At 41.9% G+C, this 20051-nt stretch overlaps 1 protein-coding gene across 8 annotated transcripts in view; it reads left to right on the top strand.

Annotated features, from left to right (window-relative positions):
* Positions 1-19829, top strand: part of PRDM2 (PR/SET domain 2) — a 59614-nt gene extending 39785 nt beyond the window's left edge. For 5 of the 8 annotated variants that reach the window (XM_021417667.1, XM_021417670.1, XM_021417673.1 and 2 more), the window contains 3 exons: positions 2192-2299; positions 3689-8057; positions 18232-19829. In XM_021417667.1, the coding sequence (XP_021273342.1) occupies positions 2192-2299; positions 3689-8057; positions 18232-18337 (4583 nt within the window). In that variant the 3' untranslated portion in view covers positions 18338-19829. Of the gene's footprint in view, positions 1-2191; positions 2300-3688; positions 8058-9988; positions 11318-18231 lie in introns of those variants that run through there. The other 3 variants (XR_002444485.1, XM_021417668.1, XM_021417669.1) reach the window with 3 other exon arrangements.

Here is a 20051-nt window from a genome sequence, read left to right as displayed (position 1 = left end):
GTCTGTAGCTGTGGCCAGGCTTGGCAAAGGTGAGAGGTGCATCCAGGCCTTGGTCGGTTGAGTCAAAATACAGATGTCGGTCTTGAAATGATAAGTTTCAAAAAACAGTAGCTCTTAGGGGGTTCGAATAGCTAAATACGTGTTTTGTGAAATGGATCTTAACGCTGTGATGCAGTGTTGATTTCCTAGGAATATACTGAAATTTAGCACTTAGACCCTTTACCTAGAAGTAGAATGTTTGTTGTTTCTGTTACTGTACAGGTCAAGAACAATTTGGGGCAACTTGGTAGATACTTCTGGAAAACTATTTGAATTTCTTGCTCAGATCTTGGTGCTGCCTGTTGAAGTTACAGATAGCAGAGGTGTCATTAGCATGGAATTGTGGCCAAACAGGACAGGATCAGATAAAGCCGGGCTTAAACTGCTCGTGCCCATGTGAACTGCTGACAACTTGAAACTATTTGGTGTCGGAATCTTGTATTGCATTATCAAGTAAATCAGAGTTCCCTCATTTTGGAAAGATTTAATGAGGACTGATAGAATATTTGAGGATGTTACAGGATAACTGCTAGAACTGCTTGGGAAGAGTGCATGCGTATTTTCCAAAGATGACAAAAATGTGTTCTGAGTGGACTGTGCTATCAGTTTCTCAGATTGAAAACTCTTAAATTGGAAAAAGGGAGAGGGAAAAAGGATAATTACACACACGAAGCTGAAAAACCCTGTGGAATTTGGGGAGCGCCTCTGAAACTTGAGCTCCTTGGGAGGAAATGAAGGTAATTATATTTGGATGATGTAGAATGTGCAAATAAAAGCAAGTATTTCCTTTTAAAGCCGACCTGCCTCAGTTCTATAGGAGGGGGTGCATACTTCGAAAATTTGGGTTGGAATAGAGAGGATCATTTTTTAAAAGGCATTTCAAGCTTTTGGCCTACGATGTGAAAAATATTTCAAGAAGAAAGGAGAAACTCGTTGACAGGGTTATGAGTTGGGAAAATGTGTTTCTAAGTAGGAGATGAATTTATGGCTGTAATTCACACTTCTGACTTGAGAAGAAGGGTCATTGTGTTAGCGGAGCGCTCTGTGTGCAAGAGGGAGCATCACAGAAATTTGGATTGCTGCTTCTGGGGAATTCTTGTTCCTAAGAGGTGGGTGTGTGGAAGTGTGAAGTTTCAGATGAGAGTGGTGCTTTCACCACGTGCTTACATGTGGAAGTTCTTTGCCATGACTTGAGTTAGAAGATTCTGGTTTCATTTGTTCTTCTAGTCCCTGCCATCAGTTCCAAAGATTGCAGAACTGAATATTTGAGAGCCGGGTCAGGAATATAGTGTTACAGCTTCGCAGCCTGAAGATGTTTTGAATGTCTTTGCATGTTGCATCACAGATTAGGTCTTTGCATAATGCCATTTTACTCTAATCTTCATTGTGTCCATAATCTCATGCAACATAGTTCCTAATTTTGCTAACTGAAAGTGTTAGCAAGCTTGATTGTGTATAGGACATGGCGATAGACCCTTATAGTTTGCTGTTATCCAGTTCCATCTCATTTGTTTTTACTGCCTTTGCTGTGTTGGTCAGCACCACGTTTAGACTTCATTGCTTTTATTGTAACTCTTCTCCATGTCATAATTCAGGATGTTCCCACAAGTATAGAAGCCTCTCTGAGCTTCTCCTTGATACAGCCTTCCAATTAACACTATGGAATAGTAATACATTTCCCATACGCTTGTATGAAATACAATAACCTAGCTGTTTGAAGGTAATTAATAACTCTGTCTTGAGCTGCTTAATTCTGTCACAGTAGATTTCCTTTGTAATCTGTGCCTGCTTTGTAAGGTATTTTGGAATCTTGGGTTTTTAGAGACTCCCGATTCTCTACTTTTAACTTCTTTCAGGCCCTAGAGACTTAATACTTTATCGATGCATAGTCACAGCTTGGACATCAATTTCTTCTAGGTCATCTTTTCTTGCTTCTTTTGTTCTCCACTTCACCTTAGCACTTTTTGCATATAGTGAATGTGTTTTCTGAATGCTCTCCTTCCTTGCAGATGTCATTTGTGTTCCTGAAGAAAAAAGAGTTTCTACAGAAGTAGGTTATACTCCAAAGCTGGGTGTTTTAATTTGCCACTCAGACAAGAAAAATAAAAATTGCTCAACAGGAATAATGAATGTTTTTGGTTTTTTCTCCCAGGAAAGAAAAAGACTCAGGAAAGTAAAAACAAGGGGAGGAAGGCAACAGATACAAAGCAGAAAAAGACTGATTTGGATTCTTCAGCAGATATGAGGGATTCTAAAGAGGGTGAGAGTAATCAAGTATCTTATTGTTTTCTTTCTAATTACCTTGTTAAATCAGATGACAAGTTTTATTATGTTTAATAAGTTAACATGTTATACTAAAGCAGCAAAGTGAACATGTTCATAGTGTTTACTCAAACAGTTCCATTATCAAGGTATTTGGATGTCAGAACTTTGTCAATAAGGCAACTCTGCAGTAGGAAAAAACAATGTACTGTAAAATTTCTATGTCCAAACCCCTTGGAACACAAAAGTTCTCATTCAAAAATATCTTTAGAGCTTCGTTATACAGTCATTATTACAGCTACTTAAGAAAGATCAGTGTCACAAGGGAAAAATACAGTAATAATGCATAGAATAATGCATACTGCCTGTCCCAAAGGTGATCTGAAAAGATGTATAAATTTATGCTTTTTACATATTATGTATGTAAAAATGACTTAAGTGTGTTTTAAATACTCGGGGTTTTTTGTTTTACAATAATGGAAAACTTTTCCTCTGCTGTGGGTATAACTGGTAATGGTTAAGGCTCTTTACAGGTACTGATAGAAGTTTGGAAAAAATAAATATTTAAATTTTTTGACCCCTTTCTTCACTCTGTTGTCTCTTCTGCTTGCACAGTGTGCACTGTTTTGTTGCTGATATCTTATGCTCTGGCTAGGGAATGGAGATGAACTTCCTTCTCTGTACTCATAGCCACTTCAAAAACACTGTGTGAATTGGCAGGAAAATTATTTTCTTCACAAATGAATGTATCTGACAGCAGATAAATAAAACTGGCATGCAGAGGTGTGAATAAACCATCAGTTTACGCCAATAAATGAGATGCATGCAGGCTGATTCAGTAGTGTAGGAAATATCCATTCAGGCAATGGCTGATAGACTGCAAAGCACCCTGCCAGATCTAAGTTATGCCTTGCCATGCATTACAGTATAAGTCCAGATTGTTGTATTGTGCATAAAGTTAATAATAACTTAGAGAAAATGGTCCAAGTCCAAAATTTGCACGACAGACTTCCTGGATACTTCAGCTTGTATGTATTGCTGTACTTCTCTGACACTCTTTTAATGTAAGAAAAAACAATGAAGGTTTTTCAGAGGTTTCTTTAAATGTTCTGAAGTCTGCTATTTTATTTTCTTTGGCCATAATGTTCAATCCTAAGATTCTCACTGTGTTAAGAATCAGCAGTCATTTACATTTTCCTAAAGTTTCAGAAAGGAAATTTCTGGATATGGTTTTGTTTGGTACTGAATCACAGTGGTGAGAAAGAGAAGAGGTATTGTGGGGGTTGTAAAGTATTGGCTTATACTGTATAAAAGGTAGAAGAAAGGTGTAACATACTTCAGAGTGTTTGGTCAAAACGTTTCATGCTTTTCCTACTTTGTATATCAGGTCACAAAGAAGAAGATGAAAAGCCTTCTGTTTCTGCTGTGCTGTCCCTGGAACAAACGGCTGTGATTCAGGAGATGGTAAATCAAGATGTACTTCCAAAGCTGATGATTCCCAGTCCTGCCAGTGAACTGCAAATAGTGACCGAAGAGAAACAAGAAGAAGCAATAAACTGTGCATCAGATGATTTAGATGAGGATGAAGAAGAAGAGGATGAAGAAGAGGAAGAGGAGGAGATGGAAGATACCAACATGCCTAAAGAAAATGCTGAAATGCCTTTGATATGTGAAGAAAAGTTAGACTCTATGGAAGAGCAAAAGAGTACATCAGAGGAATCTCCAGAAAGCTCTCCAAAGAAACTTGTGGTGAAAATTCCAAAAGCAAGAGGTGAATCAAATGGTGATGTTCAGGAAACATTCATGTTTCCTTGTCAGCATTGTGAGAGGAAGTTTACAACCAAGCAAGGACTTGAACGCCACATGCACATTCATATATCTACTGTTAACCATGCTTTCAAATGTCGATACTGTGGGAAAGCCTTTGGTACTCAAATTAACAGACGGAGGCATGAACGTCGCCATGAGGCAGGGCCAAAAAGGAAACCATTCTTAACACTAACATCATCACAACACTTGGACAATGTTGCTGATAATGAAGTAATTGTGAGTGATGGTCTTAAAGACGACTTGAACGTTTCCGATCTTGTGCAAGACTCTGTCGTCTTGGATTCTGAGAAAGCCTCCCAAGAAATGTCAAACTCTGCTTTTGCTGAGGAAAATAAGGAGCCCAAAGAATTGCATCCGTGCAAATACTGCAAAAAGGTTTTTGGAACTCACACCAACATGCGCAGACATCAGCGCAGGGTTCATGAGCGTCATCTTATTCCCAAAGGTGTCCGAAGAAAAGGATACTTCCATGAAGAACCACCGCTTCAAACTGAGCAGGCCCCACCAGTGCAGAGTGTATACATAGCAAGTACTGAAATAGAAGAGGAAGGTGAAATAGATGATGTCTATATTATGGATATTTCCAGCAATATCTCTGAAAACTTAAATTATTACATTGATGGTAAAATTCAGTCCAACAGCAGCACTAGTAATTGTGATGTGATTCAGATGGAGTCCAACTCTGCAGACTTGTATGGACTGAATTGTATCATCAGTCCGGTCACGGTGGAAATTTCCTCAAATATAAAGATTACGCAAACACAGGTGAATGAACCTCCTAAGGAGCCCTCTGGCAGTGGGAGCAATGAATGCAAAAAGAGGAGAACTGCCAGCCCTCCTCTTGTACCAAAAATAAAAACTGAAATAGAACCAGAACCTATAACTCCTACCAGTTCTTTAAATCTTCCTCTTAGCATTTCAACAGAGAGCTTAACTTTTCATAAAGACAAAAGCGTTTATTTGTCATCAAAATTAAAACAGCTTCTTCAGACGCAGGACAGTAAGAAGATAACTCCATCAAGTGAAATCCCGAAGCTAGGACCTTCTGTTGCATCATCATCTATTTTGCCTCCGGTATCCAGCAGATTTAAAAGAAGGACCAGCTCTCCTCCCAGTTCTCCACAACACAGTCCAGTACTTCGAGATTTTGTCAAATCAGGTGAGGGAAAAACTGCGTGGAATGATAATCTTCGAAGTTCAAAAATGCCAAAGTTAGAAAGCCACAGCAACTCGCCTGCTTGGAGCTTAACTGGAAGAGAGGAGAGAGAGGCTGTGAGCCCTCTTTGCTTCGAAGACTTCAAGACATCAAAAGACTGGACAGTGGCTCCAGCTTTTGGCAATGTATGCAACCAGCAGCCCCTGGATTTGTCAAGCGGTGTAAAACAAAGGTCTGATATCAAAAATAAGAATCAGGTTCCTTGGGAATCTGTATTAGATTTAAGTGTGCATAAGAAGCCTTGCGGTGATGCTGAAATTCGGGAATACAAAGAAAATTCCATTCAGCCAACCTGTAGTGGTGTTAAAAAGAAGAAACCAACCACTTGCATGTTACAGAAGGTTCTGCTGAATGAGTATAATGGAATGGATGCAGCCACAGACAGCACGCCCAGTGTGAACAGAAGCCCAAGCCCAAGCAAGTCCCTGGAGTCTCAGGCAGAACCAGACACAGACCCCAGTCTGTCTGCATCGTCTTCTGTTGACACTCAGCCCCTTAGTTCCTCTGTTTCTCTTGTGCCACACACATCTGCTGTACCTTCCATGTGTCAGCTGCCTCCTTTGTTAACACCAACTAATCCTCCTTCCCCACCACCCTGCCCGCCTGTGTTAACAGTAGCTACGTCACCTCCTCCCCTTCTTCCAACAATGCCTTTATCGATTCCAGATGCTTCCGCTAGTGCCACTAACACTTCTTCTTGCCCATCGCCACTTTCTAACACTACTACCCAGTCTCCACTACCAGTTCTTTCACCTACGGTGTCTCCTTCTCCATCTCCCGTTCCTTCAGTTGAGCCGCTCATTTCTGCTGCTTCGCCTGGTCCTCCTACTCTCTCTTCCTCCTCTTCTTCCTCTTCCTCATCCTCCTCCTTCTCTTCCTCTTCATCATCATCATCTCCATCTCCCCCTCCCCTTTCAGTGGTTTCTTCTGTTGTTTCCTCTGCGGATAACCTTGAACATACTCTCCCAATAATAAAACAGGAGGAAACTGAAAATGAGCAGAAGGCGAGAGAAGATCCTCGTACTTCAAGTGAATCGGGAGTAGTGCAGGAGACATTCAATAAAAGCTTTGTGTGCAATGTCTGTGAATCACCTTTTCTTTCCATTAAGGACCTAACTAAGCATTTATCCGTCCATGCTGAAGAATGGCCCTTCAAATGTGAATTCTGTGTACAGCTTTTTAGGGATAAAACAGGCTTGTCAGAACATCGCTTTCTGCTTCACGGAGTAGGAAATATCTTTGCTTGCTCAGTCTGTAAAAAGGAATTTGCTTTTTTGTGCAATTTGCAACAGCATCAGCGAGATCTCCATCCAGACAAAGTGTGCACACATCATGAGTTTGAAAGCGGGACTTTGAGACCCCAGAATTTTACTGACCCCAGTAAGGCCAACATAGAGCACATGCAGAGCCTGTCGGAAGACTCTTTGGAACTTTCGAAAGAGGAGGATGAAGATGAAGATCTAAATGATTCCTCCGAAGAGCTTTATACTACTATAAAAATAATGGCTTCTGGGGTAAAATCTAAAGATCCAGATGTTCGTATGGGCCTCAATCAACACTACCCAAGCTTTAAACCACCTCCATTTCAGTACCACCATCGAAATCCTATGGGTATTGGAGTTACCGCAACAAACTTCACTACCCACAATATTCCACAGACTTTTACTACTGCCATCCGCTGCACAAAATGTGGGAAAAGTGTGGATAACATGCCCGAGTTACACAAGCACATATTGGCCTGCGCATCTGCCAGTGACAAAAAGCGATACACGCCCAAAAAAAATCCAGTACCACTGAAACAGACAGTGCAGCCTAAGAACGGCATGGTTGTCATAACTGGTCCTGGAAAGAATGCCTTCAGACGAATGGGTCAGCCAAAAAGACTGAATTTCAACGTTGAGATTAGCAAAATGTCTTCAAATAAACTAAAAATAAGTGCATTGAAAAAGAAAAACCAGCTTGTCCAGAAAGCTATCTTGCAAAAAAAGAAATCTGCCCAGCAGAAGGCAGAATTGAAAAACAGTCTTTCTGAGTCAGACTCTCACATCTGCCCCTACTGTAATAGAGAGTTTACTTACATTGGAAGTTTGAACAAACACGCGTCGTATAGCTGTCCCAAAAAACCCATCTCCCCATCCTCCAAAAAAAAACCATCCAAAAAAAGTGCAAGTTCATCACCTGCAAACAGCGAAAAAGGCAGCAACCAGCGCAGACGAACAGCAGATGCAGAAATCAAAATGCAAAGCATGCAGCCTCACTTGGGCAAGACAAGAGCACGAACCTCAGGACCTGCACAAATCCAGCTGCCCTCCGCATCCTTCAAATCAAGACAAAGCATGAAATTTGTACCTCCCATTCGATCAAAAAAGCCAAATCCATCTTCGTCATTGAGGAACTCTAGTCCTGTGAGAGTGTCCAAAGTGACTCATGTCGATGGGAAAAAAACTAAAGTGGTAGGTAAGAACGGTTCCTCTGGCATCTCAAGCAAAGCCACCCGAAAATTGCACGTCAGAATACAAAGGAGTAATAAGGCTGTTTTGCCAAGTAAGTCTGCTGTGGCGAGTAAGAAAAAGGCAGACAGATTCACTGTAAAATCTAGAGAGAGGATTGGAGGACCTATTACACGAAGCTTACAGCAGGCGGCAAATGCCGAGGCAGCAGAAAACAAAAAAGATGAAAGCAGTACAAAGCAAGAATTAAAAGATTTCAGGTAAGCTTTTAATTTGAACTTCAGACAAAACAGGAACACGTTGCTTGCTGTTTTGCCAGTTTTCTTGGTCTTTTTTTGAATTTGTCATATTTAAATCAGAAGAAGATTGCATTTCCTAAGACATGGTTAGCAACTCAGTCACGTATGATGTACATATTTGATGCATTTTGTCACATTGTCAAATATACATAATTTGTATAGAGAATGTCCTTAATTATAAATGGATTTGAAAATGCTGGGAAAAAATGTCAGCACTTGAGTGCAAATAAACCTCAGTCGTTAAACTTCATGTTACTGGTGACAACGATCGTGTGTTTGCTATCCAGCACATGGTGGCCCGGAATCATTTGAGGTTTAGGTTATGATGGTTTCTTAAGCAAAAAGTCACGACTGCGTTTTTACCCTCCTATGAAAACAATTGGAAATGTTGTTTTTTAATAAAAAAAAATATTCTCTGCATATCATATTAAAAGAAAGCATACTTCTACAGCTGTATGTGCATCCTAATTGAGTCAGCTCTCTAAATACTTAATATAAGGGAAATAGATGTGTAAGAAAAGCTACATGAATGTGTAAATTTTTGTTAAAAGTATCATGCTCTTATGTTTTCAGTTTAAAAAAAAATATATAACTAAAATACTATTTCATTTTCAGATGAAGCATTTTAATCACAAGAAAGGGTAACACTTAAATAAAATAAAATCTTTCTCTATGTGCCTGAGTCCCGTTTAAAGTCTTCATGTAATCTTTCCAGTCCGTAGTATGTTTTGCAGACTTCAGAATTTCTGTTAGCAGGCTTCTGCCCTGCTGCTGTTGTGGCAGGTGTCTGATCTGCTGGGTGACTTCCACAAAACTCAGTGCTCATTGTTCTCTTTTCCTTTGGCTGATTGCAGCCCCCGGCTGTGATGAACAGGAGGTCTGTGGCTCGAGGTAGTATGTTTTTACCAAAGCAATTGATAATAGAGAGGGGCCGGCCTCTTTCACAAGTGCCCACAAGCAGAATTGTCAGGAATTGTCAAAAACCAACTGTATGCAGCTTGTATGTCTTACGGTGAAGACCTCTTGTGTGATAATTTGGGGAAATTACTTCCTATAAAGGAAAGCTTCGACACAGCAGAATCACTTCAAAGAGCTGGAAGGGAAATGAAATAGTCCAAGTTAGGACATGTTGTAGGAAGAAAATACATATATACTCCAGGAATTTGGAGAATATAATGATGTTGAATATGCCTTTAAAGTACAAAAACCGTCAACCAGGCCTCTTCTCTTGGGACATAATCATCTTCATGTTGCTTAATTCTCTGATCAACTGCTCTCTTAGTGTTGTATGTGAAACTGTCTTTTACATGATGCCAGGACAGATCAGTAGAATTCAGAGCTGGAATGGCACAGCTTCCCACCCAAGCTAATCATCTGACCTTTAAGCCAAATAAACGAGTGCTTGGAAATCTCTGCATATGGAAATTGTTCAGTAGCATTCAGAGTAAATAATGATTTACCAAAAGGCAAGCTTTCCTTGACTGTCTCAAATACCGTTAGTTTACTTTGGCGCCTTGCAGTCTTTTATGGTTTAATGAGTAGTTATGCTAGAAGAATTATTGGTTTTGTTTCTGAACTATTGTTCATAAATCCAGATTGTCTCATCCCCACATCACCTTTGTTTTTATATATCAAGTACGAAGAGGTTTTTTTTTTTTTTGCTTTCATACCCTGTTTAATATCTGCATAAACTTCAGTTCTACTCTATGTAGACATTTTTTTTTCTCCCCCCAGGAAATCTCAATTCTTAGTGTCATTCAAGACTGTTGTTTAATGCAGTAGGTGTCTCCAAATTTGTTTTTCACCTTTCAGTTTTTCTATGTAAACATACTCCGTTTGCAAATATGTTGTTTTATCATTTATCTCCAGTTTTATGTTTCTTTATTTTCTAGGAATATCCAGTAAAACAAAGCAAAGCAAAACAAAACAAAATCTCTTAATGACATGGTAGAGCTGGTGCATGCTCAACTTAGGATAAGCACCACGAGAATGGATGTGAAGTCCACCAAGCTTGTGAAACCAGCTGAAGCTGACTCACAGTCATAACATTGCCTGCAGGCTGCTTGCTAATACTCAGTGGTAGGCGCAGGGCTTTGTGCCTAACATGCATGCTGGGCTTCACGGTGAGTCAGATAAGAGAAGGCTACTATTAAAAGCAAAATGGAACCAAAAGCAAGAACAAAAAACACAGAGTGCCCAAAACAAAACAAAAACCACACACAGAAGCATTGAAAGAAAGTGGGAGTAAACTAAGCCAAATCTTTAGCGTTTTAATGCTGAGATCCTCATTTTGTCCGTACCAACATGGATGACATAGGGACGGTTCAGTTCTAAGTTTGGTAAAGCAGAGATCCCCTGTTCTATCAGTAGTTTGGTTACTGCTGCACTCTTAAGTATTTTTGTCATTTAGTAAGTCTGTTGAAACCATTCTTTGAAATGAATCAGTACAGAGGGACCTGGTAGGACAGAATTTCCTTTTCTTCCCACCTCCTCTCCATTCTCTGCGTCTTTCAGATGGCCATCATATAATGGGAAAAAAGCCTGAGTGAGTTCTCTGTGAGTTTTCCAAATTCTTATTTATACATGCAGATGAAACTTTATATAGCAGTGAAATACCGATACCAATTTCTAAATACTATATATAATGAATACAGTGTATCTTTTTATTGATAAAAAGGCTAGACCAGGGCTACATACCTGTATATTTTGAAAATGAAATATATAATTACTCTAAAGGGTCCTACACCTCTATCTAATAACTTAAAACAACAGTTGGTCTATTGTTCTTACACAGCTTTTTATGGAAATACCATTTCTCATGTTTATATAGCTTTCAAGATTAATGACTGAGTTGATGGAAAGTGACTAGTTTCATTATACAGCCACCCCTGTTATATTTTGTTCCTGACCTAAAAAATTAATCTACCTCTTAAAATTTGTAGTTTAATACTTGTTTGGTGAATTTGTGCCACTTTAACTTTCACTTTCACTATCATTCCCATTTTGTTACATTTCTGTTATGGGGACTTTATGTTGAAATAATGTACAAAGCATTTGTAGCAAGTATAAAAAAAAATAAAATATTTAAAATTATTTAAATTGTTTTGGACACTTCAATTGTACTATATGTGATTTACATTTTACATTAATTTTCATTCTGTTTTCATCTTGGGTTGTTAATCTTGGAGCCTGTTCCTGTATTAAAAGTTTGCTGTTAGTTATATTGCTTCTTTTTTTCTTTTTCTTTTTTTTTCCTTTTTGGAGAGTGATCTAAAGAGTATTCTAATGAAAACATTAAAAATTGCAATTTGACAACGAGTGGGTCCTTATTGCTTTTGAACCGTATAGCCTTGGTGAAGATTCTGTAAGTGCAGGTAAGCAACAGGAGGGATACTTCTCCAGCATGCAGTACATCATCTAATGTGCAGGTGTTTTCAGATTCTAATTGCAAATGTTGTGTTGCAAGCACTTAATGACCAGCTAGATGGAACTACTATGACACGTTTTATATAACTGTAACCAATAAAGTAAGCTTTTTAAAAACGTTGTGGGAAAACTTGCTTCTTGTATGGAAACCAGATGTACCAGGAAAAATGGAGCAATGTACATCTAGAAGGAATTAAGCATACTTGCATCCTTGGGCTTTCTACACCCGGTTCCCGAAACAACTGTAACACTTCTGAGTTAGACCTTGATTTCCTTTCCTGTGGATATAGTTAATTTAAAAGTTTAATTAACACTGCATGCACCATTTGAACTTCTTCTGTTTCTCTGTATCATCAGTCCGGTCACGGTGGAAACTGCTTGTTGGATTTTCTTATGTGTAAGTCATTCCCTGAAGGCGTTGTCCTCTCTGTAATGAGATTTTCCCTGAATTTTAATTGATAGGGAAAAACCTAGTGCAGTGATACAGAAGTTGAACGTTATTCATTGACTGTTTTTGCAAGCACATCTGCTCTGTGGTCATGTATGCTGCACCTTGATGCTGACAAAGATCGTTAAGAGATGAATTCTAGCTAGAAGTGTAGCGTGCAGTAGCAGTTATTAGGCACAGTGAAGGTGTTCAGTATTGCTTAGGCTTTACTGTATTTACCAGAATGGAAACGTTATGTTTTACATACCACTGGTTTTGGTTATTTTATAAGAATTGGGAAACATGAAGTAAAAATTCCCCCATCGTTTTGAAGTTACTGAAGATGTGGCATTGAGTAGTTGCCACATCTTCCCCTGCAGACAACTGAAATACCAGCTGGTGTGTGGTCTTACTGCAGTCTCAGTGTTTGGATCACCTCTTTGTGATGTCTGACAGTGAGCTGGTCATACATAAACCTGCACCCTTCCCTCATTGCTTGATATTACAGCAGAAATGCTATTGCCATTGGCTTTTCTGTTTTTCTCCTGTGATCTCAAGTCCCGTTGTGTTGCCACTCTGACATGGTCTGCAACATGTTTGTGCACAGCAGCACACAGTGCTGTGTGCTGCAAATCTGTACTCCAAAATGAGAGCTTGTGAATAGCCTTAAAAAGAGAACTTGGAAGAGTTTCCATATTAACTCTAGCTTCACACAGAGGGCAGTGATGTGCTGGAACAGGTTGTCCAAGGAGGTTGTGGATGTCCCGTCCCTGGAGGCATTCAAGGCCAGGCTGGACGTGGCTCTGGGCAGCCTGGTCTGGTGGTTGGCGACCCTGCACACAGCAGGGGGGTTGAAACTCAATGATCTTTGAGGTCCTTTTCAACCCAGGCCATTCTATGACTGTCTGCTGAATGTGACCTGCACGAGTCACATGATAGTCTACTGTTATTCATAATGAATATGAAATAAGAGATAAGTTCTGAACATGGTGTTGTGGATCTGAGCTTTGTGGTAAGTGACCTTCGAAGCAGAGGTAAACTTTCACGTCTTTTATATTACTGAGCTAGTACAGAATTAGAAACTTTTCATGCTAGCATATAATTCATAGTAATAACTGAAAATATTTCCATAGTAATACAGTGTAGAACAGCAAAGCTTGATTTGTTTCATCTCTGTGCCTTGCTTAAAAATACTAATACTTGTAGAATGTTTGAATATCCATTTGTGTTTCCAAGCTGTATGTGGAATTTTAGAAAGTGTTCAAGACTTGGATGCACGAATCTGATGGAAGTTTAGTGGGAACTCTTCACCTGCACAGCCTCAATTTTGGAAGTGGATTGTTTTGTCTAAACTTTGTGAATAGTTACTCCAAGATGAATGAATGGAGAACTTAACTGCTACTCCGAGGAGGTACCTTAGGACACTTGGGAATGAAGTACCAATTAAAATTCTCTAGAGAGTGTTTAAAAGGTAGTGTTCAGATTGTAATGAAAATCCGTGTTATGCTGAGAGTGGGAGCAGAGTAGTTGGTGTGAAACACACAGTGTCTGATGCAGGCCTCTGGCAGAGCTCAGGAAGGAATGGGAGCTGTTGGAGTCCCATACCATCCTGTTGACTGTGGGCTCTTCAATACTTCCAAACCTTTGTGACTGCCCTATGGCAGTAAAAAGTAATTCTCTGGGCCCATTTCAGCAGAGCCTGCCTCAATTCCTTCTGCAATTAAGTCAGTGCTACTCAGCAAAGCCAAGTGTCCGCAGTAAGGTCAATGCGAGCGCTCTTCCAAGGGAGTGATTCTGGCAAGATTGCAGCGGCTGCAGTGCGTGCTGAGGGCATCAGGCCTGGCTGCAGGAGTGGGAACGAAGGAGCTGAGTCAGTCTGTCTGCGTGTTGTCCTTGCTGCAGGCTGGCAGTGAATGGCTCAGGCAGAGCCAGCCAGCACACTCTTGTGCAGATCGCGTTGAGGAGCAGTTAGTTGTATTCCAGCTGTGATGTGAGGATAGAACGTAGTTAGCATTCATTTAGGTAGCTTCTCTCTGCTACCCGTTGGGATGTGAAATGAGGCTGGAAGATAAGAGAGAATGAATTCTTCCGTCATTGAGCTGCTTTGAAGCGGTGTTCCCTCAAACTTCACTGTCACTGGCATTGAACTGAGGTTTTATTCCTCCATTCATTACAGGAAACGCTTTCACTCATCACTGTCAAATCAAAAGCCCTTTTTTGGTGTGATTTTTATGTAATGAGATGTGCAGGACTGGGGACTCTAAAAATCAACTGCAGTCTAACCTACATGTGATGTTTCTCATTCTATTCCTCTGTCATGAATGTGAATGGGTAGGTACACGTTTTTTATCAGATTATCAGATTAGATTACATGGCAGTGTAGAGGATGTGTTTAAGTACTGCTACTTCAGATTCAATGCGCGTCACCTTTTGGCTCGCACAGTGCTCTGTGCTTCTTTGAAAGGGCAGGGAGATAAATTGCCAAAGTGATAATGTTCACCGAAATTTATATTCCCGGATTTCCTTGTGACTGATATTTTCTTGGAGCTCCATTAGAACTACGTCTGGAGTCTGATTTACCCAAAGCTCCACAGACATCCTCAGTACCAGCTCCTTTCCCAGTGGCCACTTTGGGTTACCAGTTGCACCGGTATTTCAATTAAACCTAAGATTTTCAAAAGCGTTCATTTTAGCCAGTGCCCAAGTGAGTTCTCAGCACAGGGTGAGATTTTTTTTCAGTAGTTCTCAATTTGATGTCCATCACTGAAATTAATAGTGGTTTGAAGAATGATTTCAGTGCCGTTAAATCAACAGCGATGACACTTGAACTCTAGAGCGCATGCGTCTCCCAGCAAAACAATTTGTGAGTTATGATGAGGGAGCAGCACGGCTTTAAATGCGTTCTATCCTTTGAGCCTCTGCAGTGAGAGACTGCTGCTATGGATCTTGAAAGCTGGGAATGCAAACAGCTCCGTAACAGGTTTTTCCAGCTTAGATTCATGAAAGGCCTGCCCGTAACATCGTGATATTCATGTTCTGTCCTTTAGAGTCATGTGATTGCAAGATAAAATCCTGACACGCGGCCCAGCTTTTTCACCACCGTCATAAATAAATGCATGTCGCTCTCGGGTTCTCAGCAGCTGCATGTGCAGCGTAACACATTGGGTTCCTTTCTGTTTCCTGCTCTCCTGTTTTTTGTACAGAGGCAGGACTTTGCTGCATTAAAAAAAAGAGAAATTAAGCCAAATTCCTTCAGCAAACCTTTTTGTCCTTTATCACTTAGGGAGAATAAAACTCACGTCATTTGATGGCTGATGTTTTTCCAAGCCCTTGTTCTGTGTTTCCCATTAGGACTGCGTCAGTGGGGTTAGCAGCGCGATCTTTTAGTTCTCACTGAGCAGAAAGCCCAGGGATTTCATTCATCACCGCCTTGCTCGCCTTCGGGCCCCTAAAATCACATCAGGTGTCAGTCTGTCAGCTTAGACGTGGTTTTATGTAATAATAGTAACCACTTTGGGCAGTGTGTCCCTGATGCCTATTGTTGGGAGGTTCGTTGGAGGCAGTGTGTGCATGTCTGAGCTTTCGCACCATCTGCCTGTTATTTTAGGTTGGGAGTGCAGAGTGAAGGCCCTGCGAGAAACCCACACCTCACAGATCCAAATCCCCTGAGTGCTGGGCCCTCTCCTTGGCTCACACTCCAGCCTTGCTCTGAGCACTGGTGCGAGCAGCATCCCCATTGCTCCGAGCCTGCAGTCCCACAAGCAGCGCGGCTTGTTTGGCTGTTTTTAGAGAAGGAAACTAGCAGCTTGGAAGAATGTTTGTTGCTCAAGCGTGGTAGAAGAGGTAATTTGCATACCAAATGTATTTCAGGAATGTCTGAGGGAAGGGTGTGTGCGGGTTTGCGAGCCTGGAAATTCTCGTGTGCCATCTCAAGGGGAAGGTGTATGGCGAGCTGCCGGAGCCATAGGGTTTGGGGGCTGCTGAGTGCAGCCAGGGCTTGGACTCGGTGATCCTGGCCCTTCCAACTCGGGGTGATTCTATGAGAGGAACCTGTGCCTTTGTTCCTGCTTGAAGACTACTCACCTTCTGGATGACTGTGGTGAAGAAATCCCTTCTCGCTCAGTTCTGCATCCAGAAAGTGGGATTGTGGTACAAAGTGTAGCACAGAGCACTGAGAGCTCAGCGCAGGACATTGTAAGAGCCAGGATTTGGGGTGTTGCTGTAGCAAGGCTCTCTGAAATCAGTGATTAGTTTTTCTGTCCAGCTCAAGTGTGCTCACAGTTAAGTGACAGAGCTCTAGGCACTGTCTAAATGTGAAAAAATGACATAGTTTATCTTCTGATTTGACTTTAACTTACGGTGTAGCTAGTTTTTACCACCACTGCTTACAACGATTAAAGCATCCTATTTGACAAAGAGAACCCAGTCCAGATGCGACCTTTCTGCTATCTAACATGCCATTTCTGTGCCCTTTTTTTTTTTTTTTTTGCAAGCTTCACATCTTTTTGAACACTCTTCCTTTTTTCTGTTTCCCCTCCGGGCTAGAACTGTTCCCACCAAGGGATGCAGCAGGGCCGGGCATTGTAGGGCTGTGCTGCTTTACTCCATTGCTTGGCCCTGGTGCAGCAGGGTTGCAATCCCATCCCCATCAAGCCGCTTACACCAAAGAATTTCTTTTCTTCTGCCCAGCTACAGTTACCCCATGATGGTGAAAGCAGGTGCAGAGTGACAGTGCCAAAAATAGCCTAACTCTATAACTCTTCCCCCATGGAGCTCTCCCGGAGCCGTCAGTGCTGTGTCAGCTCAGGTTTTCTCAGATATTTTGTCTCTTTGTGCTTGAAGCCTTTTCTCTGTGTTGTTTTGTTTGTTTGTTTCCCACGGGATCCAGACATTTGCTCGTCACATGCGATGACACGTGTTATTGATTATAGGCATTACAGACATTCGCATTAAACATTGCTTAAATGGAAAGAGTCTGAGCAAAAGAAAAATTTCTTCTAATTATAGTGAAGAACTGAAAGCAAACAAACTGAACTTATTTTGGGTTTCTACTGTTCCCCTTGGTAACAGCCTTTCTATGGGACAACGAAATCTGGTTTGTGTTGACTTCCTGACCACCGCTGTCTAATTCTTGCACACCAGACAAAGGCTTCAGCATCACATTCGCCGAGGCCGAAGAGCATGACTTGCACAGAACAATAACAGAGCTTTGGCAACGATTTTACCCGCAGCTTTTAATTTAGAAATGATTGAGTCGCTCGCTCTTCAAAATTTCTGTGGTTTTGGGTTGGTTTTATTTTGTTGTTGTCATGGAAAATTTTGCACTTCTTCAGTGCTAACTTTCCGTGCTCACAGTCTGCATGTAAGGATGACGAAAGCTGAGGTGCCCTTAAAGGGTGCATACTGAACTCTAAAAATACCCCGGAGAAAAACCTAACTTTCCAATTTTCTTGGATGTGTTGTTATGTGGTAGAATCGTATTGCGTAACGTGGTCCTTTGGAAGAAGGTAAGCATTGATTTGGGTTGGGCTCTGGATGAATTCACATAGCCGAGGTGAGTGTGCACGGGTGCAAGTTCACCTAGCCCTTTATTTCCCCTTGCTCTGACTCATGCTTTCAGGCTTTGTCTTGCGATCACAATCGATAGAGATGTAACACTATCAAGGAAAGTCCCTGATTTTTGCTTCTGCTTTACAAGAAGGTTAGGATTCTCAGCGTTAGCCTGCAACTTGCAATGAGGTAACATATCATTGCAATTAGGGCACCATGACAGTGCTGCTGCAGCCACCTCTAAGCATAATTCATCACATCTCCGAGTGCTGCACTGGCAAAAGTGTACTGCAGGCTTTGCCCTTGGGAACTAATGAGCAGGTATTGTGCTTATACAAGGTAAAATTCCATTTCTATTTAAAAAGCTGATGTGGACCACAGTGAGAAAATAGACCCTGACTCCCTGTCCTCTGCATGGCTGGGGCTGTGTTTGTTGGTCCCAGCTGGGGGGTTCCCTACCCAAGGCATGGGCAGCAGACTGGGTGCTGCTTGCATTGAGGCTTTTCTTCTTCCTGCTTCCATTAACCAATGGGTAAGTTCAGAAGAGAGCAAAAAGCCTTCTTGCCTTCAGAAGCAACTCCCAGCACTTGGATGAGTAGAGTGTTGGGTTTTTTCCTCACAAAGCTGCTTTGGGGCCTTAGAGCATGTCTCTGCTGGTTGGTTTTTAGAACAGTTCTTAATTTTCACATCCCCTAATGCATGTGTGTGAGTTTTTCCTCCCTCTTTGTACAGTTACAGACTCCGCATGGCCTCTAGATGTCCCTCCTCCTCTTCTAACACCAGCACCAGGCAATGCAAGAAATCCAGCTGCACTGCATCCCCTTTCTTCAAGGAATAGACCTCTGCATGTCAGAGTGGAGCAGGTACAGCATGCAGTGATGCATGGAGCTCACCTGTCTCGTGTTTCTCTGGGCAAGGATTGCAAAGCACTTTACAAACCCAGAGCATCGCTGCTCTCATTGCGACCAGTCACCGGTAAAAGCAGGCATGAAGGGCAAGAGCAAGGTGCCCTATGTCAGAACCACGACCTCTGGTAAGGATGGGGCTTTTGTCTCTATTTGGAAGGAGTGCTGCTTGTATCTGAGAGCAGTAGTGGGTAAAGTGCTTTGGGATCTTTTAAGTTCGATGGGTGAATGCTGAACAAACCTTAGGCAAAAACCAAAACCACCCCTGGTTGGCTGCTCTGGTTGAATGCCAAAGGCTCAAAGACCTGAATGACAATGCAATTTGCAGAGCTGTGTTAACAAGTAGAAATATCAGTTGGTGTTGTGGCAAGATGAACTGCTGTAACGTATATGGGCTTGGACAAATTAATGAGCTGGTCCAGTGTGATGTGTGATGCTGAGTTATTTTCCCACTGGTTAACTTTGAAAAAGATGCTTTGTCTTGTATTCCAGCAGCAGCATGCAGCCCATCACCTGCTGTCCATTGCTGTAATAGCTAAGGGACTTCATACTTAGCAGTGTGGAGCTGGAGTTGGCAATGAGTGCCGGCAACATCAGGACACTGTTAAAATCTATTCGAAAAATAACACTTGGGGAAAACATTAGGAAAATTCTAAAGTTCACTACCTCCCCAAAAACGGAAATTGTTGATAATGAAATGTTAACATCCCTAACTAAAAGAGGGGATATTTAGATTGATATAAGGGAAAAGTTTTCTGCAATAAGGGCGGTGAGGCACTGGCACACGTTGCCCAGAGAGGTGGTGCAGGCAGCCAAGGTCAGGCTGGAGGGGCTCTGAGCACTGATGGAGTTGTGGGTGTCCCTGCTCATTGCAGGGGATGGACCAGGCGGCCTTTAGGGTCCCTTCCAACCCAAACCATTCTGTGATTCTAACTGTGGCTTAGACCATTGAGTTCTGGGAAAGCCAAGCAGGAGTCATAGCGTAGACATCTCTGCTGTGCCTCATTGCCTGGAAGCTGCTCTGACTGCTTGTCCCTAACATGGACCCCGATTAACCGCAGCTCTCTGTATTTGCAGGTACTAGGAACATTTGGCTGGAAAAGAGGAGAGGAGGTAATCCTCCAGCATTGTCTTCTGCTTTGTCCCAGCTGAGGTGAGGGCGGTTCCTCGGCAGACAGCAGGGCAGCGGTTCCTTCTGCTGTCACCTTGTTCTTCCTTCCAGAGGGAGAGGGACAGAGCGTGCTGGGACAGCATGGAGGAATGGGGAGAGCCGACAGCCGGTGGAACGGCATGGAGAAATGTTCAGACAATTGCAGGCAGGTTACCTGTGTTCTGAGGGCTGCAGGGCTGGGGTGAGCGTCCTCTTCCTGGCTGAACACGGAGGGGTTTAACACACTATGCAATTAAATGCTGAGAAGACTGTTACATCGTTTCATTCCTACTTTGCATCCTAACGGGTAAAGAACTGGGCAACCCGCAAAAGCCCACAGAGAGAGGGGTGGGTTTTGCTGAGGTTTCCACGTCTGCAGCCTGTGGGTACCCCAGTTCCTTGACTTTGTACCATTAGCTTTAATGGGCACGATGCCATTGCTTTCAGAGTGCGTCAGGACCCGTGTTTCTTTGGAAGATCCCCTGTTAAGCAATCTC

This window comes from Numida meleagris, chromosome 20 (assembly GCF_002078875.1).
Source record: "Numida meleagris isolate 19003 breed g44 Domestic line chromosome 20, NumMel1.0, whole genome shotgun sequence".
In the NCBI taxonomy this organism is placed as follows: domain Eukaryota; kingdom Metazoa; phylum Chordata; class Aves; order Galliformes; family Numididae; genus Numida; species Numida meleagris.
Note: the sequence above shows the minus strand (reverse complement) of the source record. Positions and strands in the feature narration are given on the sequence as shown.